Raw genomic sequence first — 26,398 nt, forward strand, 5'->3', positions numbered from 1 at the left:
TGTCCAAACTATGGTCAGCATGTATTCGCTCCTGGTTGTGTGATCACAGCCATGTATGTTTTACTCTGAAATGCTGCTGTGTTTGAGCAAAACATACTTTTAATCATCGGGGGCCGAGCCGCTCTATAGTTGTACATGCCAGACCCTGGCAGCTTCTTCCTGCCCACTGACAGTGACTGACAAGCCTATGCCTGCATGCACGAATACGTAGAGGCCTGCCATTCACTATCAACGGCCGGGGAGAAGCCACCTGGAACCCCCAAGAGCACTGATGCATGCTGCCCCCATGGTTTGTGCAGCATGTATCAGCTGACATGTTACCATTAAAAACTGAATCCACAGCGCTTTACAGACATCGGCACTGTCCCCACTGGGGCTCACAATTTAGATTCCCTATCAGTATGTCTTTGGCGTGTGAGATGAGACCTGTGTCAGACTGAAGAACATTGGGCCCACCGGAGGATTTGATTCTGAGGGCCCACCTTTCTTCCCCACTGAAGAGCCCGATAGCAACTGCAAGGTTTGCACGATGAACTCTCCTGAAGGAGAAGCCAGGGCCCACCGGAGAATCTCTTGTGGGCCAGTCCAACCCTGGATGAGACCGGAGGAAACCCGCACACAGGGATTTGAACCTAGGACCCCAGCAGCATGGCTACAGTGCTAACAACTGGTGGAGGGGTGCCTATCGACACTTACCGTACATAAGGTTATTAGCTAAAATAAATTGTTTTTATTTATTTTTTGGTCCCCCATCTACCCCTTTTACCAAACGTGAACCGTTGTGATTTGTTTTAGCGTTCAGCCCTGTGGTGATCTTGTCTTTAGGGACCAGCATTCAATGTAACTTGCAGATGAAGAGATAATTAAACCAAAGTGAAACTGAATTTTTTTTTTTTTTTTTGAGGCTCTGAACACATTCTGAGATTTTATTTCTGCAGCTCAGCAAGATTTACCATACATCTCAATTAGTCTGCACTTCATCTTAATGAGCTGTTTTGAAAAAGTTAATTAAATTCACTTTACTGTTTTTAATTGAACAATTACTTTGCGATATTCTGGTTACTGTGGTGTCCTTTTAAATAAATCGAATGTATCAAAGAATCGGCATCTAATGTGTGAAATTGCCTTTATGTGCGAAGAACAATATTAGCAATATATGCCATATGATTTTTTGTGAACTAAGGGGGTGTTCAGGATTGGAGAAGCACGGCTGCTTTCTTCTGCAAGTGTGCCATTCCTATATCCAGGTTCTCTGTGGTATTCCATAGAACTGAAGGAAGCCGTGTGTGCGTGTGTATCAAGCGACTAGAGGATTGTCCCCAATCCCATTACTGGCAGCTCCTTGGATTAGCATATCGGAGCAACTAAGACCAACTAGGACTTTCCACTGCAGTATCTCCTGCAGATGAAATATAGGGTTACATGGTGTCCATTCACATGAATAGTTGTCCTTCTAATACAAAGACAGCTTGGGTCCACCAAAGCCTATTGCTTGTCTTAATGAGACAACCCCTTGTTAAGTGTAGTTTTTCACTGCTCGTCCGGCTGCTGACCTCATGTGCCAGCAACCCACTGATAAATAGACATGCTGCGGTCTGGAAAGATGTGCCGCATGTCAGTCTCCACAGGGAAGCCGCGGTCGTCGGTGAACGCATAGTGGGCATGGGATTTCTTGAAATTCACTATGCTGTAACATCTAGCCGCTGTGGATGTACGCAGTGTCCAACCCGCAGCGTTTACGGACCGTGGAAACAGACCTAGTCATAAACTTTAAACTCTTAACTTTTATCATCAATGTTTGTGTCCAAAATTCTGTTTTGAGTAATCTTTATATATCTGAAGGCCATACAGAGGGAAACATACGCACCTTGTCCTGCACCTTTTGACCGCGTAGCCAAGAAAGGCATTGTATCACTTCTGATCGTTTACTCCAGATTGGTGAAGAAACCTGAATACAGTTAACCTGATTCTCTTAGGATCAGTTCCCATGATGAGTATTTGGTGCTACAGGTTTTCTTCAGCATCAATGCTCCAACTAGCTAATTTAAGCTATTTGTATGTATAAGTAAGGTGTTTATTATTATTATTATTATTATTAATAATAATAATAATAATAATACTATATAATGCTATTAAAGTTTTCAATAAAACAACTTTGGATATTTGGTGTTTCTTAGCACTGATAAAAGTTTGATAGCCATGTGTAGATTACATGCCATTTTCCAGCGTTTTCACCATAGAAATATATAAGGAGAAAATTTGCAAATTAAAAACACATTTCTTGCAAGAGAGGTTGACCTGTGGTGCATTTTCTTTTTTTAGTCCACAGCATGTTTATTATGGCAGCGGTAATACAAACAGCACATTGGCCATGAGATGAACATAAGTCCCATCCACTTTGCTGGAACTATAATATACTGAAGTTCTAGTACATGAAAATACCCACCAGGAAAAAAAATGCACCAAATACTCCTTATGGGAACTTGGCCTAAAAGGGTGATTCTCATGACGACTCTTCAGGAGCATACCGCTACCCACCTTCCTGCTTTTCTGGAGGCGCTGCGCTGCTGATCATTCCCAGTTGGAGCCTGCCACCCTAGACTGTGCGCATTCCCATGCTGGAAGCAGGGACAGCGTTACCTCTGCACCATCGGGAAAGCATCGGGGCACTGAAGCTGGTCGGATCCCACCATGTTTTATAGCAACGACATTGTAAGCGTGCACTCCTAAACCGGCCACCTCTTATTTACTACTCCTCGCCCTGCTTAGTGCCAGTCACCAGTCCACTAGATAGGTTTATGGGAAGAGTATATTTAATTAGGAATAAATTGTGAAGTTAATTGTTTTTTTCTACCTATTTATGTTAATGGGGGAAAATGCATTTAAAATCTTACTGTGGCAAAGCGAAATCACTAATCCATATAGGAATGTCTTTTTTTATTTTGTATGCCCTTTAGATCCTATAATTTAACTCCCATCCCAAGTACCCATATCTACTATATAAAGCTGAATGTGTGTGTGTGTGTGTATGTGTGTATGTCCGGGATTGGCATCTGCACCGTCGCAGCTACAGCCACAAAATTTTGCACAGTCACACGTCTGGACCCCGAGAGCGTCATAGGCTATATTGTGAGGTGAAATTTTAACCCCGCGCGTTCCAATTCACCAAACAATTTTGCCCCTATCTACATAATGGGGAAAAAGTGAAAGGAAAAGTGTTGGAGGAGTCGCAGCTACAGCCACAAAATTTTGCACAGTCACACGTCTGGACCCTGAGAGCGTCATAGGCTATGTTGTGAGGTGAAATTTTAACCCCGCGCTTTCCAATTCACCAAACAATTTTGCCCCTATCTACATAATGGGGAAAAAAGTGAAAGGAAAAGTGCTGCTAGATGTGAACAAGGGGGACTTAAAGAATGAGAGCGATGGCGCCAAAGAGTATATACCATACAGTTGCTAAGGTGGGGCCTCGACATGGGATACTCACCACACACGGGGATATGAACACACACAAAATGCGCCACACACTACCACGTGCTTGAACACATATTACCCTCAGCACACATTTCACCACAAATACACCAACCTCGCCACATAAAAGTCAAAACACAAAAGTCGCCACTCAAAACTCCCCACGCGCAGAACTCGCCACATGCAAAAACTAGGCTCTTGCAAAACTCGCCACAAGTGCAAAATTCTCCTCATGAAAAACTCGCCACACGCAAAACTTGCACACGCGGAAAAATTGCCACATGCACAAAAGTTGCCTCACACAAAACTTGCACATACTCAAAAGGCACCACACATAATACTCGCAACGCGCAAAACTCGCCATGCGCAAAACTTGCTGCACACAACTTGCTACACTAACCTGTCACATGTAACTCGACACACAAAAAGTTGCTACACGCATGTTGCTACACAAAACTCATCTCACAAAAGTCGCTACATGCATGTCGCCACACGCAACTCAACACACACAACTTGACACATGAAACTCGCCCTAAAACACACACAAGTCTGGTATTATCCTTCAAAAATAAAAATCTGATTAATAAGCAGACAAACTACAACAATTGCACCATATAGGAAATACGGCAGCTGTCAGTCACATGACCTGTCTATTATGTGTATGTGTGAGCTAATATATACTGCCAGGGGGAGGGCTTCCTGTTGGCTGGGGATTTATCAGGCTGCCAATTTAGCTTACAAATACTGAGGTAAAAATACTGAGCAAATAACGTGTGAATGAGGTCTAATACAGGAGGAGATGACACACAGGTATATACTATATACAGGGGAGATGACACACAGATATATACTATATACAGGAGAGATGACACACAGGTATATACTATATAGAGGAGGAGATGACATAGGTACATATATATATACAGGAGGAGATGACATACAGGTATATACTATATACAGGAGTAGATGACATACAGGTATATGCTATATATAGAAGATGACATGCAGGTATATACTATATGCAGGAGGAGATGACACTCAGATATATACTGTATACAAGGGAGATGACACACAGGTATATACTATATACAGGAGGAGATGACATACAGGTATATGCTATATATAGAAGATGACATGCAGGTATATACTATATGCAGGAGGAGATGACACTCAGATATATACTATATACAGGGGAGATGACACACAGGTATATACTATATACAGGAGGAGATGACATACAGGTATATACTATATATAGAAGGAGATGACATTCAGGTATATGCTAGATATAGGGGAGATGACACACAGCAGGTATATACTATATACAGGGGAGATGACATACAGGTATATACTATATACAGGAGATGACATACAGATGTATACTATATATAAGGGAGATGACAAACATGTATATACTGAGGTGATGAGGTGAAAATGAAAAGGTGTGAGTGCAAAATGAGAGAAGTGAGGAAAAATAGTGGAGTGATCAGAAAATGACAGATGTGAGGTTGAAATGACAAGTGTTAGGGGGGAATGAGAGGAGTGAGGGAGAAAATGAGAGATGTGAGGGGGAAAATGAGAGGCGTGATGGGAAAATAAGAGAAGTGAGGTGCTATAACTAACCACAGATATTTACTATGCCCAGGCAACGCCGGGCTCTTCAGCTAGTAGGGTATATATAGTCTGTCTGCCCTGAATTTGTGATGTTACAAGATGCGAAAATAATGTGCTAAACAATTGGATTCAGCTTGTCAGGATAGTGCCTGTGCTTAGTAATGGGAGCACACAAGGCTCATTGTGCTCCGGAATGGTAACGTTAGTGCAAACTTCCTGTCAAAAGACAACTGTGTATTAGATGATTGTCCATATGAAATATACAGATGTGTCCTTCCCTACCTCAAATTATCTGGAGATGAGTGTAGCCAGATGAAGAAAGTTTTCCTTGAACAGAGAAAACCTTACTCTCGTTACTATGCCTGACAGTTGTACTCTTTGTTTGTTTTTTTTACCAAAGCTTGAGTTGTACTTTTGCACGAGTCTGCTTGTACTATATTTTTTACTTTAGATGTATTTTTTTTTTTTTTTTTTGTAATATTTATTCCTTATGTTTTCTTGCTAAAACCATTTGTGGTTAATGCTTTGAGCAATGATGGGACAGAGATCAGACACGGACATCTTACCTGCCAGTAGTTGTCCAGTACATTGGGTGTAAGTGGTTGTAACCTTTTTGTTCTTTGTTTGGGTATGGGCATACAGGGTCTTTTAGCCGGCGCGCACCGTTGGGCTTTTGAGTGAGTTGTTTTTGGAAAACGACAGTGGTCTGTATCCTGAAGCAACTTTGTCTGAATTTTTTCGCAAGTGTCTTTAAAGGGACACTGTCACCTGAATTTGGAGGGAACAATCTTCAGCCATGGAGGCGGGGTTTTTGATTCACCCTTTCCTTACCCGCTGGCTGCATGCTGGCTGCAATATTGGATTGAAGTTCATTCTCTGTCCTCCATAGTACATGCCAGCGCAAGGCAAGATTACCTTGTGCAGGCGTGTACTATGGAGGACAGAGAATGAACTTCAATCCAATATTGCAGCCAGCGGGTAAGGAAAGGGTGAATCAAAAACCCCAAAACCCCGCCTCCATGGCTGAAGATTGTTCCCTCCAAATTCAGGTGACAGTGTCCCTTTAATCTAGAATATCCAGCATATATAATGGACAAATAATAATTATATATACAGTATATAATTTTACTTTTGTTTTTAATTTTAACCGCTTTAGGGTTTCCGACCTATACAGAGGTTGACTTGACATAAGGACACTGCACAGCATTATGTTCATATGTTATGGGATGCTTTTTCCGGTGGATTCCAGGTGGGGGGTTGGTTATGTGCTGTGGTTATTCATGCAGTCTGTCTTGTATAATTTCTATACCAGTATAAATGCAGGTATGGGTTTATCTGCCGTGTTTCTATACTATTGCCTACAGCACTTCCTATTCTCTCTGCCAATGTGTTTTGCAAAGACGTGTGAGGAGCCTCATTGTGATCGTTTCCATATTTAGGCCATTATATCATTTCTTTGGTTCTTTGTACGCTTTTTTTTCCGCTCATACTCATCAGGACAAATCCAACACACAGCTTGTGAACGGCTGTTGTGTGCATCTACTAAAATATTTACAGGGGCGTTTTTTCTGCATTTCGTTTAGTTAAAGCTTGGGTCAGTAATGGAGCTTGGCTGCCGATCTTTCTGCAATGTGTGATTAATCAATATGTCTGGGATAGAGCCCACATGCTGCATGTCCTTCTGGATATTAACCCTTCGTATTTTCACGGAGCAGGGAGATGTAGTATGCTTTTGTACCATGGAAATGTTTGCGTGAAATCTACCTGCAGATACAGATCATGCCCCAATAACCACTACCTCCATTCGCAGCAGGAAGAGACGAGCCCCCTAATAAAGGTGCCAGCTGAGGCTTTCTTCACATATCCGTTGGTAATAGATTAAGTAGTTAAAACCACTGAATCCGCTACAAAGTGAGCAAGAATGTGTAGTGGTTAGAAAAGACGACACAAGAGATGACCATCCTTGATCCTATGATCAATTCCTCGTAGACTTCAGGGATAAAATAAATATAACTGATCCAGTAGCTGTCCGTTTTTTGGCCAAACAGTAAGTTGTCTTGTGTCTTTTGACCCAGCTACAAAACTGATTGCAGTCAATCAACATTAGAAACTATTTCACAAGTTCGTCTTTTCGATTTAGAAGATGCAAAACTGCGATCAACGTGTTGTAATGGACTTGGTGTTTTTTTTTTCTTTCAGTACGGAGCAGAGTTTAGAAGATTCTCCTTAAATCGATATAAGCCCGGGACGTTTGAGGAATTCTACAACCTTCTCCTTCAGATCCACAACATCTCCAATGTAGATGTTATGCTTGGCTATGCCGACGTCCACGGTGATCTTCTTCCAATTAACAATGATGATAATTTCTGTAAAGCTGTTTCAAGTGCCAACCCGCTGCTCAGGGTATTCATACAAAAGCAAGGTAAGGTGGTCATCCCTATTATTCTTGTTGTGGAAGACAAATATTCCGATTTCTAGGATTTGCTTCCCTTTATAGTCATTAAAGCTTCATCTTGAGGTACTGTTAAGTGCAAGTGTTTAGTGTGCTACTTGTAGATCTGTGTTCAGTGGTGAGGTTTTAAAATACTTAAGATTACTCAGATACAAGCCAAGAGTTTATTTTTTCTAGCATATACATTAACAGTGAAATGTTAAACTCCCTGCAATCTTACCCGTAAGGTGTATGATCCTAGAAAGTAGTCTTGGTAGCGCAGGGTCTACATCCCAAACCTATGTGAAACATACAGTTCAATATGTTCTCTTAACACCATGGTTTTCATATTTATATATGGCAAAGTATACACTTTTATTTTGATTGAAGAATTTCCTGGTATTAATATCTTTAGATTTGATCATCCTCCACTAGCTACTGTAGAATTAGCCAAACATCTTATCAAAAGAAAATACAGAGATCTCTGAAATTGTGATTTATTACTAAAGGGAATCTGTCATTCAGATCAACCCTCCCAAACTGGCTATAAGGACATGTAGGTCATAGCAAGCTGAATAAAATGATACCGTGATATTTGCGATGTGATGTCTTATTGAAGAGAAATCCAAATTTTTCTTAAATAAATAGTTAAGCTCTATGGGCCGGACATAGCTCGCCAAGAGCCAATTTAAATAAAAGGGCAAGTCACCAGTGTGACATCTTGCTGCAGGACGGCGTATGATTGCTACTAACGGAATTTTGTCTCATTTCAAATACATTTGTCGGTGTTTTCTCATAGTATTCCATCTCAAAGGCAGCCATTGTGGGGGGAGGGTAGTACAGCTGAGCGAACAGCATTGTGACAAGGGATGCAGATGTGCTCGTAATGAGACAAAGTTGGGCTCTGCTGTACTGTTATCATACACTGCTCTGCAGTGAGATTAAGAGAGCAGACTGTCAGTCATTATGTCTCACACTGGTAACGCCCCCTTTCATTTTAAAATAATCTCTGGAGGCAGATTCTTTGGGAGATCTGTGTCCGGCCCATAGATCTTAACAGCTCATTTACATAGAAGAAAAACGTGGATTGGTGGAGATCTCTGGAATGGTATGGACGGCTTAGGAGGATTGATGCTACTGACAGATTCCCTTTTAACATTGTTTTTTTTTTCCTCCCAACTTCAGCCCTTCTTACTTTTCATTGATAGGCCATGCAGCCCACAAAAAGGGCTCTGTGGGATGGAAAAAAATGTCACCCCCTGTTTAAGAGCTGATTTACAAAACTATATGAGGTTGATTCTGAAGGGCTTCTTCAAACCTCGGTATTTTATCACATGCAAAAAATCCTCTGGGTTTTTTTTTCTTTTTGTGTCATGAGTTTTTGATCATCAGTTTGGTCAGTGTGTTTTAGTTTTTGCCATCAGTTGGTCAGAATTTCATCAGGTTTTATCGGAAAAATAAAATAAAACAGACTGCAGGTTTCTCAAGCTTCTATCAAACAGTCATTGAAAGAATGTGCAGCACACAAATGACATCCAAGTGCTGTCCAATATTGGATATATATTTTTTTTTTTTTTTACGGATCCATAGACTTTATTTTGGCATGCTTAGTCTGACACTGATCAATATCAGATAAGTCTCTATTCTTTAGTGTGGATCGCTCAGCCTAAGGCAAAAAAAAATATTTGATGGCAGATTCCTTTTTTTTTATGTGGCCCTAAAAGTCAGACATCCGTTTTTCACGTCCAATTTTTTTCAACTTTGTCGGGTGATTGCTGCCAAGCTTACAGAGGACGGTGACTGGTAAAGTGTTCAGCAGATCGTTGGCCAATGGGAAAAATGACAGCGATCAGCTGCTTTTCACGTTTATTTGTTTTTTTAAAATTGCTTTCTATGTATCTCACCCATTGTGTGGGTAATATTTGCCTGTTTGTTATTACGGTAGCTTATTTTTAGAGGGTCTTGTATGCAGAAATCCAGATTATTCCAAAAGGTGCATTATTTTTTCCCTATAATTGCACTATAGGACGTAAAAAGCTACTTGTGTGTAGAAATGAAGATACAATTTTATATTCTGCAGCATCCTATACTTAAGTGATTAACATCCAGATAACTAGAGGCCATTGCAGGCTTGGCTGACTCACTCACAACTTTCTGTATAATTGGACGGGTAAGCCATTAGGTTTCTTTTTTTTTTAAGGAAGCTGAGCAAAAGTCGTTTGAGGATAAGTAATATTGACCTCTGTGATGTATTGAAACCCAGCAGCCAACTTTGTAAAGCTCTGGTTCATTGTACTGTGCTCAAGGGTTCACAGACAGACTTTAATAAGTAGTTTCCAAGACTGTTGTGGTCTTATCACATCTTGTGTGGCAGTTGCGCCCATCCCCCAATGTTTCTCTGAGAAGCCCTTTCAGAGTGACCTTTACTGGCCCCTTTACAAGGAACACCAGTAATAAAGTTGACCTATAATGTGCTGTAAAAGCCATGACATGGCATTTAGGTTTACTAGGAATCCTGGAAAATTGGAAGTCTACAGAAGAGAACACCTAGAAAGAAGTATGACCTCAAAAGTGATGCTTTTATTAGGGCTTCATGTAGTAAGGGTGTATTAATGTGTTAATGGCCATAGCCTTCAGTGCCATGGGATGGATCGTAATTTATAGGGGTAGTGAAATTTGTCATTAACTGAGGATTATTCTGAAATGCCATTATTGCATTACCATAGAATAAATTAAGCAATGTATTAACATAACACTACACTAACCTAAGATGTGTAATATCTTTTGTTGTAATTAGGTAAGGATTTTTTTTGCCATTACCCCTTAGGCCTGAATTCATACTCATTGTAGAGTGACATGCCAGTGTAAGGAGACTTGTAGGCCACGCAATGCTCCTCTGGGAAATTAAATATGGCATAAAATTGCGGAAAATTGTCTTGAACTAATAAAAGTAGTGATTCTAAAAGTCAAAAGTCATCATCGACCCTTTAATCAGCCTTCCCATATTTACGTAGCATAAGTGAAACCAGAATCTCTTTGCAGACACTTGTTCTGGAGTCTTGCCCCTCCTCAGTGCAAAGCATGGGATCTAATTTGGCTAGGTGAGAGACCAAGAGGCAATGTCTCTCCTTGCACATTTGTAGCTATTCAAATGTTTTCCCATGTGTAAAAAGAACCTGTCACCAGATCAAAAGTGGCAAGGTTTTGGTTGTCTAGTATTCGCACTGCGTGCCTCAATGTATATAGTTGTTTTGGGGTTTAGTTTTTTTATTTTTAGCATCCGCCATATGGTTTATGGGCCTTTTTTATTGCTGCAGTTTTGATAAATTCTGTTTTGTTTTTTTTCTATTGCATGTCTACCAGATCTCTGAGTACTGAGCTGTGCATAAACCCACCCACAACATTGATTGACGGCTTTCTGAGTATACTGTGTATAGGCAGAAAGTTGCAAATCAGTGGTGGGGCGGAGTTACACCGAGCTCATGAACAACTACATTGTAGCAGGTTCCGTAGATAAAATCACTGTCATCAGTAGGAGATTATCAAAACTATAGTAAGCCGCCCAGTAAATGACACACCGATGGAATCCGGATCTCTGCCCCTACATCATGCTTTCAGATTAGGTGGCAACAACCTGGTGACAGATGACAAAAATAATTTAAATCTAATCCCAGACATTTATGGCATACTGCCAGTATATGCTGAAACCCCTGAGGTGTTTATTACAGTGAGGATCGACGCGCTCGGTAACCTCCTTACTGAAATACTGCGAGAGGGGGCACAAGACCGCTGCCCCATTCCGCCCAACAGTGTATTATAGCTTAGAAATCCCTTCTCACCTACGCGCCACTCCTCTTCTATCTGACACGAAAAATACCTGTCAGTAATCGCACACCAACACGTCTGTGGCCTCAGGTTTAGGGGCCCTAAGAATGGTATTTCAGGCCTCCTGTGGCCCCCTGGGGATAGGCTTGTACACCCTCGATCCAAATAGTAGTAATTCTTTTCCTTGACTTTAGTATACTCGTTTTCTAGTAAAGAATCTTGATTCACTGAGTAGACTGACGTTTCCTTAAATTGTTGCCTCTGCGTATGTTCAGAGCGGTACTCTTCTTAAATGTTATTTAGCATTATTTTTTAACCCATTCTAAATGTCATCAATCACTTGTCTCCTAAAACGAGACTTGCCCTAGTTCTGTCTCCTCCATGTAAAGTGGAATATGTTTCTGGAAAATAGTTGGCTGAGAGAGGCCGACTGCTTTCCTGCTAAATGAAGCCGCTTTCAGATGCCGCTGTGGCAGGCGGTACCGGAGAATCGAACGTGACCTATGAATCCTGTCCTGAAGGAACATCTGGAGTAAGTCAGGCACCCGTGTGACAGTATTGTTCCGCACTATGTGAGGTACCATCTATGTGTGTTACATCACCTCATGCCATAGTCGCCCATGACTTGTAAGAATCTTACAGCACACGTCGTATTGTGTCATACTGAAAAGAGGTACTGTGCAAAGGGGTAGGGGACCGAAAGTCCCACTATGGCAAATTAAAGGGCTCTTATTTGCTGTGGTGGGAAAAATGTTGCCTAGGACTTGTTTTTGTACATGCAAATCATGCCCTTCTTATAGGGTTCCTCTGGTGTTTCGCATTTCCTCATAAGCAGGGGAGCAGCACTAATGATGTTATGGCAACAGGTAAATGCAAGAAGGCAGTTCTCCTCCATGCACCAGTCTTAGGATGGGTAAGCAACAGGCGGACATCGGTTCTTGGGGCTCCGGACCAATCCCCTAAAGAGGTTCGTCCATTACTTACATTTATGACCTATCCTGCCAGCACCCATATGTGAACAATGTACAGAGAAGAACTGATCAGCTCTCTAGTACTGCTTCTGATCAGCTATTATTTATTAACTGACCTGCAGTACCCAGCAGCAACCACTACAATGTTAATCTTTAAGATCTGACTAGTATCACTTCTTGTGGTAATCACTTTGGAACGCTTCAATATATCTCAGTGATTTCGAGACAATTTTTTCCGTGACACATTATACTTTATGATAATGGTAAATTTATGTTGATATTTTCTGCATTTATAAAAATATCAGAAATGTTATATACACGATGTACAGCTAGGACATATATTATCTCCATAACTCTTTATCGAATTAGGTTTCTAGAATTTACTTAGAAGCTTTGGTTCAGCATGACTATATTGCAAGCAAGTCTTTGTCCTGGAGGTTACCTGGCTCAAGGTGTGAATTCTGTCACGAACAGCCTTTTGAGGCTTGACCACCTGCTGAGTCAGGTGCCAGCTTTTTCCTAGAAGCTTTGAGAACGCTGGACTGCCTGCTGTGCCAGGTTTCCTATCCCTGCTGCACAAAGGAAGGGGGTTTTATAATCCTATGCCAAATAGGATACAAATGCTTGATATGGTATTATCTCCTCAATATTCTTAACACTAAGGTCACAGCAGAAAACCGCCACACAATGCAGGAGATGCGATTGAACACCGACCGGGGACTCCTATATACAGGCACAGCCATATTTGAGGTGTGTAAGTGCCGTTACACACCAGCAAATGCAAGTAGCAGCCACCAGTGGCTGCAGAAAAAAAAGTGATAAAAAAACAAACAAAGCTATAGTTAAAACAGTTAATTTTGTATTAAAAATCATCTATACAGAAATTCCCTTTAAAACCCTTTATACACATCATTAAACCCAAATCAGATTTGTAATTAGCGTATTATTAAAAGGTAATGTCACCTGTTTTTGCCATGTAATCTTGAGAGCAGCATACTATAGGAGCAAAAACCCTGATTCCAGTGATGTCTCACTTACTGGGCTGTGTATTGCGGTTTCAATACGCTCAGTCTTTTCTCAGCAGATTATCATTTAAGGACAACTTGTTACGTGCTGGGTTGTTCAACCGATCCACAGCACTGATTGTCAGCTGTCTCACTATACAATATACTCTGAAAGCTGTGGAGTGGGCAGGGTTATACACAGGTCAACAATGGAGCTCTGCTGCATATGCAACAAAGGAAACAGACCATCATAACCGCTGCACCCAATAAACTTAAGTGATACTTTGCTGGAGTCAGGGTTTCTGTCCCTACCTCATGGTGCTGTCAGATTGCATAGCAAAAGCTTGTCTACACTTCTCCCTATCATGCTATTTCCTATGTGTTTTTCCACTTTACATGCTGTGACGTTTCGTTTGAGAGGAGTCATAGGCGGTTGGGGATGCACTCACTTATTTGCAATGTCCATGATGCCTCCGTAAATGGGACGTCAGGACGATATCCTGGTTCAGTTAAGGTGATCCAGAAGTGATTACATCTTCAAATCGCTGCCGCCGCCGTCAGTCACTGCGGAGGGAGTGACACCAGTGCTGCCTTCTGATGACTTCGTTTGAGGGCAGTGATAAAGGCTGTGAGGTGTTGCTGCTGTCACTCACCCTGCTTCCATCAACGCCTTCAAATGAATAGTCTATAAAGGCACAGATGATTGGCCTCGGGGAGACCAAAACATCCAACACCGCGGAGACACCATCACGTGTTTCTCAACGCAGTGATTCCAGAACACTGCCCCCATCCCTTATGGGAAATATGCAGATGCATGTAAAGAAGCTACGGAGACACCATCACGTGTTTCTCGACGCAAGCAGTGAATAGCCAGGCCTTTCCCCGGGAAGGAACAACCACGGGAAGGGCAGCATCCTATGAAGGAAAGCCACCTATGCCAAGCATGGTATCCATCCACAGACAGCTGTTTCGGGGTTTTTGCCCCTCATCAGTGTGGAGTAGGAATCTGGCTATTAGGAGCAGTGCCTAGTAAAAAGGCTATAAAGGCACAGATGATTGGACTCGGGGAGACCAAAACATCCAACACCGCGGAGACACCATCACGTGTTTCTCAACGCAGTGATTCCAGAACACTGCCCCCATCCCTTATGGGAAATATGCAGATGCATGTAAAGAAGCTGCGGAGACACCATCACGAGTTTCTCGACGCAAGCAGTGAATAGCCAGGCCTTTCCCTGGGAAGGAACAACCACGGGAAGGGCAGCATCCTATGAAGGAAATGAATAGTCATCAGGAGGCGGCACTGATGTCACTCGCATGGCTTCTATCATCGCCAACTGATGACTATCCGTTTCAGGGAAAGAGACTGCAGTATTAGAAGCAGCAACTAAGGGTTAATTTATTGAGCACCTATACTAAACCAATTTCAGTTAGCCATTAAAAGGTATCAACCACTGAGGACTCTCAATTCTAAATATTTTTCTATCCACTGGCTAACACGGTACCAAGATATATTTCTTTCCTATACTAAACCAAGACGTCAGAGGACAGCGGTGACAGTAGCTGTGATAAAGTGACCACACCAATGATGCCCAGTATCAGGAGGGATGATAGACACTGCAGAGAAGTGAGTGCAGCCCCAGCTTCCTGTGAATTCTCGTCTGAGACTTAAAACTTCATATGAAGTATAAAAAAAACACATAGAAAAATCACAGATTAGGGAGAAGTGTAGGCAATTTCATAAAAGAATGCCAATTACAAAAGCGGTTAAGACATAAAGACCTGTATTTATCAAGGTATTGGATAATCCCTTTAAGGATCTGATCACAACTCATAATTTCAGAAACCTTTTATTTTTTATTTACTGTATCCTACTTTGGAGAAAATTCAGCATATGGCTGTTTCCTATTATGTAATTATGATTTTTATATATCGTACACTGTGAACACCTTCCAGAGTCTCAATCCGTTCTAGCATTCCAGGGTGGAGAGATATGTAGAATGGTTAGTAGGAGCCAGGTAACAAAGCCATGGTTGGTCTCGATGTGTAGTAGATGTCTGGCCAAATCTGATATCTCCTCCCTAGGGCTGTCCATTTAAGGAGTTATGACCCATCTTAGGCTTTGATGGTTTTTATCTGCTAGATACAAGTGGAGGGGATTTAGGTCCAGGTGTGCGGCAGGAAGGGAGTGACCCATAGCGGTTAAATGCTTGTGTAAAGCGTGGCCTACGACTTTTTTTTTTCTTTTCTGGGAGGTCACTACATATCGTGTGGGGAAAAGTTAAGGAACAGAGGGGACCACAAGCCTCCCATGTGGCGTCAGTGCTCGCCCACAAGCCAGGCCCTTCATCTGACTGGTATTTGACTCTTATATTCTGCATACTTTGTCCTCCCACTATTTGTATTTGCATATCTGACCATTGTTTAAGTATAACCATTGTGTATATAGTGTATTGTCTAGTGTGCCCTTAAGGCGATTAAATATACAGTACAGACCAAAGTTTGGACACACCTTCTCATTGAAAGATTTTTCTGTATTTTCATGACTATGAAAATTGTACATTCACACTGAAGGCATCAAAACTATTAATTAACACATGTGGAATTATATACTTGACAAAAAAGTGTGAAACAACTGAAATTGTCTTACTAAATGGTGGCCCGATTCTAACGCATCGGGTGTTCTAGAATATGCATGTCCACGTAGTATATTGTACAGCCACATAGTATATTGCCCAGCCACATAGTATATTGCTCAGTGACGTAGTATACAGCACAGAGCCACGTAGTATACAGCAGACACGTAGCATATTGCCCAGACACGTAGCATATTGCCCATACACGTAGTATATTGCCCAGCCACGTAGTATATTGCCCAGACATGTAGTATGCACCATATCCCTGTTTAAAAAAGAAAAAAAAAAAAAGAATTAAAATAAAAAATAGTTACATACTCACCTTCCGGATCGAAGAGGCTGGTTACCGATGCTCATCGCACGCTCCGGTCTGAAGAGTGCATTGCGGTCTCGCGAGATGCTGATGTAGCGGTCTCGCGAGACCGCACGTCATCATCTCGCGAGACCGCAATACATGGGGCGGTCACAAAGGCGTCGCGAGTAGCATCAGTAACCAGTCGCTTCGATCCAGGGGCCAACCGAGGGTGAGTATGTAACTAGTTTTTATTTTTTTTATTATTTTTAACATTAGATATTTTTACTATTCATGCTGCATAGGCGGCATGAATAGTAAAAAGTTGGTCACACAGGGTTAATAGCAGCGTTAACCGATTGTGTTACACTGCGGTAAACGCTGCCATTAACCCTGTGTGAGCGCTGACCGGAGGGGAGGAAGGAGCGGCCATTTTCTTCCGGTCTGGCCCATCGCTGATTGGTCGTGGCTGTTTTGCCGTGACCAATCAGCGACTTGGATTTCCATGACAGACAGAGGCCGCGACCAATGAATATCCGTGACAGACAGGAGGACAGACAGATAGACAGACGGAAGTAACCCTTAGACAATTATATAGTAGATATTCTAGGTTATTCAAAGTAGCCACCTTTTGCTTTGATGACTGCTTTGCACACTCTTGGTATTCTCTTGATTGAGCTTCAAGAGGTAGTCAGCGGGAATGGTTTTCACTTCACAGGTGTGCCCTGTCAGGTTTAAGAAGTGGGATTTCTTGCCTTATAAATGGGGTTGGGACCATCAGTTGTGTTGTGCAGAAGTCTGGTGGATACACAGCTGATAGTCCTACTGAATAGACTGTTAGAATTAGTAATATGGCAAGAAAAAAGCAGCGAAGTAAAGAAAAACGAGTGGTCTTCATTACTTTAAGAAATGAAGGTCAGTCAGTCTGAAAAATTGGGAAAACTTTGAATGTGTCCCCAAGTGCAGTTGCAAAAACCATCAAGTACTACAAAGAAACTGGCTAACATGAGGACCGCCCCAGGAAAGGAAGACCAAGAGTCACCTCTGCTTCTGAGGATAAGTTTATCCGAATCGCTAGCCTCAGAAATCGCAAGTTAACAGCAGCTCAGATTAGAGACCAGGTCAATGCCACACAGAGTTCTAGCAGCAGATACATCTCTACAACAATTGTTAAGAGGAGACTTTGTGCAGCAGGCCTTCGTGGTAAAATAGCTGCTAGGAAACCACTGCTAAGGACAGGCAACAAGCAGAAGAGACTTGTTTGGGCTAAAGAACACAAGGAATGGACATTAGACCAGTGGAAATCTGTGCTTTGGTCTGACGAGTCCAAATTTGAGATCTTTGGTTCCAACCACCGTGTCTTTGTGCAACGCAGAAAAGGTGAACAGATGGACTCTACATGCCTGATTCCCACCGTGAAGCATGGAGGAGGAGGTGTGGGGGTGCTTTGCTGGTGACACTGTTGGGGATTTATTCAAAATTAAAGGCATACTGAACCAGCATGACTACCACAGCATCTTGCAGCGGCATGCTATTCCATCCAGTTTGCGTTTAGTTGGACCATCATTTATTTTTCAACAGGACAATGACCCTAAACACACCTCCAGGCTGTGAAAGGGCTATTTGACCAAGAAGGAGAGTGATGGGGTGCTACACCAGATGACCTGGCCTCCACAGTCACCAGACCTGAACCCAATCGAGATGGTTTGGGGTGAGCTGGACCGCAGAGTGAAGGCAAAAGGGCCAACAAGTGCTAAGCATCTCTGGGAACTCCATCTAGATTGTTGGAAGACCATTCCCGCTGACTACCTATGGAAGCTCATCAAGAGAATGCCAAGAATGTGCAAAGCAGTCATCAAAGCAAAAGGTGACTACTTGGAAGAACCTAGAATATAAGACATATTTCCAGTTGTTTCACACTTTTTTTGTCAAGTATATAATTCCACATGTGTAATTCATAGTTTTCATGTCTTCAGTGTGAATGTACAATTTCCATAGTCATGAAAATACAGAAAAATCTTTAAATGAGAAGGTGTGCAAACTTTTGGTCTGTACTGTATAATTTAACCTTGGGTTTCTGTTTAATCTCGATCCATGAATCCACCCGTCTGTATTCTGTTTGTTTCCATTTCTGGCCCGGTCCATTAATGGGGTTATATCTAATGAGGAACTGGTGGCAGTCCTACTGTGCTGACCAGGTGTTGTTTCACTGGTGCTAGTGAAAGGGGTCCGTGTGGACGGGGTGTCTGTGTAAAATTGTGCCAAGCTGTCCTTGCGTGTCCCCAGAGGGTGCGGAGCATCACGTTGGTGCAAGTGAGCGCACCATGGGATCCTTTGGACGTAATAGTGACGTCAGGTGGGGTGGCGAGGTGGGTGTCTGCGTGATCTCCCTGGGAGGAGTTTTGCACATTTAAAAAATAAATAAAAAAATTATAATTTTTTTCTTTCCGGGCATGCGTGTTGAATCTGGGTGTATGTCACAGTTTCATATCCTGTGTGCGCATGTTCTGGAGCCGTTGAGCATCAACACTGCTAGCGTGAAAATAGGTGTACTCACAAACTGTCATGTGGCCACTGACGCCGAGCGGCTCCGGAGCATACGCACATAGGACATGACACTGGGGCATAAACCCAGACTCAACGTCCATGCCCGGAAAACTGAGCATCGTTGCCCAAATGCGGGATCTGCTGGGAGACTACGTGGACGTAGGGAGTAGTGACGGAAGGAATTGTAATGCAATGGGCGTGGAAAATTTCAAAATCCATTGTATCAACCGGGACTGACGTGAGAGCTGCCCACCCCTATGCCTGACACAGAAGCTGTGTGGGGCAGTCATTAAGGTATAAAAAGTGCTTTTCGGGATAAATACTAGGACGTTTTGCTTGAGACAAACATGTTAGTGATGCAATGTGCACCACTAACATGACAATGGGGGAAGTTTAATAGCAATTAAGGACGTGACCGGTTCCCTTTAATGATAGGTGTTTTATAAAGGGCTTTATAGGTATCAGACTACCACTTTAATTGACCCCTTATTAAATTGACCCCAGGCTGCAGGACTCCTGAGGTATTATTTCTATCTGAGACTGTTTGGTTCTAAGGACTGATATGTGGATCTCTGTATAGCGATGCTTATGGGGGACGGGTGATTGAGGTGCCCTGGGCACATGGACCCTGGCTATTCTGTGTGGAGCTTGTGTTGGCAGTGAATAAATGCTTTTGTGTCACTGGGGTTGTCTAGTGGAAAGATATCTAATTTTGAGCTTTAGCTGGAACAAATTCTTGAAACCTTCGTGCTCTTCTTAGCGACTGTTGGTTGCAGTTTTCGGTTTGTGTAACAACTTGTAAGGTTATCCTTCCTTTTATTCAGACATGACTGCAGAAAGCAGGTGGCCAGTAATTGTATTATGCATTGTACAGAAGACGGCATCTTCTAAGTGTCTTTCCTTAGTAAATATTAACATTTTGTGGGAATCTGCTGGCCTGCGTTTCTCTGAAAACACACATGCTGTACTGGAAATAGCAGACGCCGACGTCAGCCCGCTACATATGGTCTTTTCATGAGCGCACGCTAGTTCCTGCTGGCTGGGTGTTTCTAAGTATCAGGGTTCTTCCACTGGCACTGGAAATATTGTTTCTTTTCATGTGGACTTTTGTAGAAAAAAAATTGTATGTGCTAATTTATAGTCTACACCGCATAGCGCTATACAATTATATTTGTGCGGGGGATGGTTGAGATCTTATATAATCTGATACGTTGCTGCTTTATAATACACTAGCTGAAGAGCCCGGCGTTGCCTGGGCATAGTAAATATCTGTGGTTAGTTATAGCACCTCACTTCTCTCATTTTCCCCCTCACATCTCTCATGTTCCCCCTCACTCCTCTCATTCCCCCCTAACACTTGTCATTTCGACCTCTCACATCTGTCATTTTCCGATCACTCCACTATTTTCCCTCACTCCTCTAATTTTGCACTCGCACCTTTTCATTTTCACCTCACACCTCTCATTTTCACCTCACATGTCTCATTTTCCCCTCAGTATATACATGTTTGTCATCTCCCTTATATATAGTATACACCTGTATGTCATCTCTCCTGTATATAGTATATACCTGTCATCTCCTCCTGTATATAGTATATACCTGTCATCTCCTCCTGTATATAGTATATACCTGTCATCTCCTCCTGTATATAGTATATACCTGTGTCATCTCCTCCTGTATATAGTATATACCTGTGTCATCTCCTCCTGTATATAGTATATACCTGTGTCATCTCCTCCTGTATATAGTATATACCTGTGTCATCTCCTCCTGTATATAGTATATACCTGTGTCATCTCCTCCTGTATATAGTATATACCTGTGTCATCTCCTCCTGTATATAGTATATACCTGTGTCATCTCCTCCTGTATATAGTATATACCTGTGTCATCTCCTCCTGTATATAGTATATACCTGTGTCATCTCCTCCTGTATATAGTATATACCTGTGTCATCTCCTCCTGTATATAGTATATACCTGTGTCATCTCCTCCTGTATATAGTATATACCTGTGTCATCTCCTCCTGTATATAGTATATACCTGTGTCATCTCCTCCTGTATATAGTATATACCTGTGTCATCTCCTCCTGTATATAGTATATACCTGTGTCATCTCCTCCTGTATATAGTATATACCTGTGTCATCTCCTCCTGTATATAGTATATACCTGTGTCATCTCCTCCTGTATATAGTATATACCTGTGTCATCTCCTCCTGTATATAGTATATACCTGTGTCATCTCCTCCTGTATATAGTATATACCTGTGTCATCTCCTCCTGTATATAGTATATACCTGTGTCATCTCCTCCTGTATATAGTATATACCTGTGTCATCTCCTCCTGTATATAGTATATACCTGTGTCATCTCCTCCTGTATATAGTATATACCTGTGTCATCTCCTCCTGTATATAGTATATACCTGTGTCATCTCCTCCTGTATATAGTATATACCTGTGTCATCTCCTCCTGTATATAGTATATACCTGTGTCATCTCCTCCTGTATATAGTATATACCTGTGTCATCTCCTCCTGTATATAGTATATACGTGTGTCATCTCCTCCTGTATATAGTATATACCTGTGTCATCTCCTCCTGTATATAGTATATACCTGTGTCATCTCCTCCTGTATATAGTATATACCTGTGTCATCTCCTCCTGTATATAGTATATACCTGTGTCATCTCCTCCTGTATATAGTATATACCTGTGTCATCTCCTCCTGTATATAGTATATACCTGTGTCATCTCCTCCTGTATATAGTATATACCTGTGTCATCTCCTCCTGTATATAGTATATATGTGTGTCATCTCCTCCTGTATTAGACCGCGTTCACACGTTATTTGGTCAGTATTTTTACCTCAGTATTTGTAAGCTAAATTGGCAGCCTGATAAATCCCCAGCCAACAGGAAGCCCTCCCCCTGGCAGTATATATTAGCTCACACATACACATAATAGACAGGTCATGTGACTGACAGCTGCCGTATTTCCTATATGGTACATTTGTTGCTCTTGTAGTTTCTGCTTATTAATCAGATTTTTATTTTTGATGGATAATACCAGACTTGTGTGTGTTTTAGGGCGAGTTTCATGTGTCAAGTTGTTTGTGTGTCGAGTTGCATGTGACAGGTTGGTGTAGCAAGTTGTGTGCAGCAAGTTTTGCACGTGGAGAATTTTGTGTGGTGCGTTTTGAGTATGAGCAGGTTTTGTGTGAGGCAACTTTTGTGCATGTGGCAATTTTTCCGCGTGTGCAAAGTTGTGTGTGGTGAGTTTTCCATGAGGTGAGTTTTGCACTTGTGGCTAGTTTTGCGTGAGCCTAGTTTTGCATGTGGCGAATTTTGCGCGTGGTGAGTTTTAAGCGGTGACTTTTCTATTTCGACTTTTATGTGGCGAGGTTGGTGTATGTGTGGTGAAAGGTGTGCTGAGGGTGGTATATGTGTTCAAGCACATGGTAGTGTGTGGCGCATTTTGTGTGTTCATATCCCCGTGTGTGGTGAGTATTCCATGTCGGGGCCCCACCTTAGCAACTGTACGGTATATATTCTTTGGCGCCATCGCTCTCACTCTTTAAGTCCCCCTTGTTCACATCTGGCAGCTGTCAATTTGCCTCCCAACACTTTTCCTTTCACTTTTTCCCCATTATGTAGATAGGGGCAAAATTGTTTGGTGAATTGGAAAGTGTGGGGTTAAAATTTTGAAAATGTGATCCTAGGGTTTTTTTTTTCACAGTTGTAACATAATCTTGAGACCCAATCTAGAAGGGGGGGTTGTTTGTGGTTTTTGTTTGTGTTGTGGTTTATTTTTTGTTGTGTTTTTTTTTTTGTCTGTGTATTAAGAGACGGATATGGCAAAGGTGCGGCATATCCAATAGATATCTCCATAACGTGGATTCCCCATTGTGGTTGGTGTGCAAACACTGGTGATTGAAGTGTCGCTATAGGTTGCTATGGGGGTTCATATACTTTGGATGGATTTGGAACTTCTGTTTCAATGTATGGACAAGGCTGGTTCATTCTTCGCCGCTTCGCCACTCACTGGTGTTCGTATACAAGTCAGAACACTGGATCACTCTATCTGGTGGTAGGATCAGGTTATACATCTAGGACCTGTTCCCATCAGACGTGTCATATTCTATGATTATGCCATGTTTTTCATGATAACCTGTTAGATTTTTCAAATATTGTTTAAAATCTCTCGTGGTAGCAGGTATACAGATGGGTACTTTGGTGCTTACAGAACCTCTGCAGTCGCTCTGTTGAGGCAGTATTTTTCCTATTTGATGGGCCTCTGCTATTGTAAGGCGTGTGCTTGTATGCCTTTTATTAGTGATATTAACTCCCTCCTAAGGCCGGCTTCACACTCAGCGTATGAAAATACGGTCCGTATATTACGGCCGTAATACGCTGAAATGTCCCGAAAATAGTGGTCCGTAGCTCCTCCGTAGACAGGGTGTGTCAGCGTTTTTTGCGCATGGCATCCTCCGTATGTAATCCGTATGGCATCCGTACTGCGTGGTTTTCTCGCAGGCTTGCAAAACCAACATACCGCTATAGAAATGATCCATGTGTCCCAAAAAGAAAAAAAAAAAAAAAAAATATATATATATATATATATATATATATATATATATATATATATATATATATATATATATATATATATATATATATATATATACACTGTAATATATATATATATATATATATATATATATATATATATATATATATATATATACACATATATATGTCAGTAGACACATATATGTATATATATTAATGTTTTTTCCAGCGCTATACAGCTTGAAAGCCGGTAATTCAATTACCGGCTTATTCTTTCTCCTTCCTAAAACCCGACATGATTTGAGACATGGTTTACATACAGTAAACCATGTCTTCTCTCCATTTTTTTTGCAGATTCCACACTACTAATGTCAGTAGAGTGTATCTGCAAAATTTGGCCGTTCTAGCTCTTAAAATAAAGGGTTAAATGGCGGAAAAAATTGGCGTGGGCTCCCGCGCAATTTTCTCCGCCAGAGTAGTAAAGCCAGTGACTGAGGGCAGATATTAATAGCCTGGAGAGGGTCCATGGTTATTGGCCCCCCCCTGGCTAAAAATATCTGCCCCCAGCCACCCCAGAAAAGGCACATCTGGAAGATGCGCCTATTCTGGCACTTGGCCACTCTCTTCCCATTCCCGTGTAGCGGTGGGATATAGGGTAATGAAGGGTTAATGCCACCTTGCTATTGTAAGGTGACATTAAGCCTAATTAATAATGGAGAGGCGTCAATTATGACACCTATCCATTTATTAATCCAATTGTAGTAAAGGGTTAAATAAAACACAAACACATTTTTTAAAATTATTTTAATGAAATAAAAACAATGGTTGTTGGAGTATTTTATTCTACGCCCAATCCAGTCACTGAAGACCCTCGTTCTGTGAAAGAAAAAACATAATAAACCAACAATATACTTACCCTCCGCAGATCTGTAACGTCCAACGATGTAAATCCTTCTGAAGGGGTTAAAACATTTTGCAGCAAGGAGCTTTGCTAATGCAATGCTACTCCTCGCTGCAAAACCCCGGGGAATGAGTCTAAATATAGATCAATGAGCTATATTTAGCTTCATTTGCGGTGAGGCGCCCTCTGCTGGATGTTCATAGATCGTGGGAACTTACCTAGAAAGCTATGTATATATATACACCTATTCTATGTGTACACATTTATTCTACCTATTCTACTGGAAGCTGTCAGTGTGATTTTACTGTACACCGCACTGAATTGCCGGCTTTTCTCTCTAACAGCGCTGCGTATTTCTCGCAAGTCACACTGCTTGTCCGTGTGTAATCCGTATTTTTCACGCTTCCATAGACTTTCATTGGCGTATTTCTTGCGCAGTACGGTGACAAACGCAGCATGCTGCGATTTTGTACGGCCGTAGAAAGCCGTATAATACTGATCAGTAAAATACGGCAGATAGGAGCAGAGGCATAGAGAATAATTGTGCCGTTTTTTTTTGCGAGTTTTACGGACGTAGTTTCTGCGCTCTTACGTCCGTAAAACTCGCAAGTGTGAAGCCGGCCTAAGCCTCGAACTGATGTCTGACCACACCTTGTCTTAATATAAAATTTACTGGCTGTGGTTGTCGATCACCTGAACACAGGTGTCATTTTAGTAAAAGAAGTGATGAATACATTTGTGAAGGAGGATTATGGTTATATTTCATTTTAACCCCTCTGTGACCTTAGACGTACTATCCCGTCGAGGTGCCCTGGGCTTATCTGACCCTGGACGGGATAGTACGTCATAGCCGATCGGCCGCGCTCACGGGGGGAGCGCGGCCGATCGCGGCCGGGTGTCAGCTGCTTATCGCAGCTGACATCCGGCACTATGTGCCAGGAGCGGTCACGGACCGCCCCCGGCACATTAACCCCTGGCACACCGCGATCAAAGATGATCGCGATGTGCCGGCGGTGCAGGGAAGCACCGCGCAGGGAGGGGGCTCCCTGCGGGCTTCCCTGAGCCCCCCGCAGCAACGCGATGTGATCGCGTTGCTGCGAGGGTCTCCTCACCTCCCTCCCTGCTCGAGCCCCGGATCCAAGATGGCCGCGGATCCGGGTCCTGCAGGGAGGGAGGTGGCTTCACAGAGCCTGCTCAGAGCAGGCACTGTGAAGGCTGCAGCGCTGCATGTCAGATCAGTGATCTGACAGAGTGCTGTGCAAACTGTCAGATCACTGATCTGTGATGTCCCCCCCTGGGACAAAGTAAAAAAGTAAAAAAAAAATTTTCCAAATGTGTAAAAAAAAAAAAAAAAAAAAAATTCCAAAATAATGAAAAAAAAAAAAAAAATATTATTCCCATAAATACATTTCTTCATCTAAATAAAAAAAAAAAAACCAATAAAAGTACACATATTTAGTATCACCGCGTCCGTAACGACCCGACCTATAAAACTGTCCCACTAGTTAACCCCTTCAGTAAACACCGTAAGAAAAAAAAAAAAAAAAACGAGGCAAAAAACAACGCTTTATTATCATACCGCCGAACAAAAAGTGGAATAACACGCGATCAAAAGGACAGATATAAATAACCATGGTACCGCTGAAAGCGTCATATTGTCCCGCAAAAAAAGAGCCGCCATACAGCATCATCAGCAAAAAAATAAAAAAGTTATAGTCCTGAGAATAAAGCGATGCAAAAATAATTATTTTTTCTGTAAAATAGTTTTTATCGTATAAAAGCACCAAACCATAAAAAAATGATATAAATGAGGTATCGCTGTAATCGTACTGACCCGAAGAATAAAACTGATTTATCAATTTTACCAAACGCGGAACGGTATAAACGACTCCCCCAATAGAAATTCATGAATAGCTGGCTTTTGGTCATTCTTCCTCACAAAAATCGGAATAAAAAGCGATAAAAAAATGTCACGTGCCCAAAAATGTTTTCAATAAAAACGTCAACTCGTCCCGCAAAAAACAAGACCTCACATGACTCTGTGGACCAAAATATGGAAAAATTATAGCTCTCAAAATGTGGTATTGCAAAAAATATTTTTTGCAATAAAAAGGGTCTTTCAGTGTGTGACGG

General features: G+C 41.9%; 1 protein-coding gene across 1 annotated transcript in view; it reads left to right on the forward strand.

Moving 5' to 3' along the window:
• The window catches only part of PARD6G (par-6 family cell polarity regulator gamma), a 164,723-nt gene that overhangs the window by 50,091 nt on the left and 88,234 nt on the right, over positions 1–26,398 (forward strand). Inside the window, exon 2 of the mRNA XM_069730901.1 lies at positions 7,285–7,507. Coding sequence (XP_069587002.1) covers positions 7,285–7,507 — 223 coding nt within the window. The remainder of the gene's footprint in view (positions 1–7,284; positions 7,508–26,398) is intronic.

The sequence above is a fragment of the Ranitomeya imitator genome, chromosome 6 (assembly GCF_032444005.1).
Source record: "Ranitomeya imitator isolate aRanImi1 chromosome 6, aRanImi1.pri, whole genome shotgun sequence".
Classification (NCBI taxonomy): Eukaryota; Metazoa; Chordata; class Amphibia; order Anura; family Dendrobatidae; genus Ranitomeya; species Ranitomeya imitator.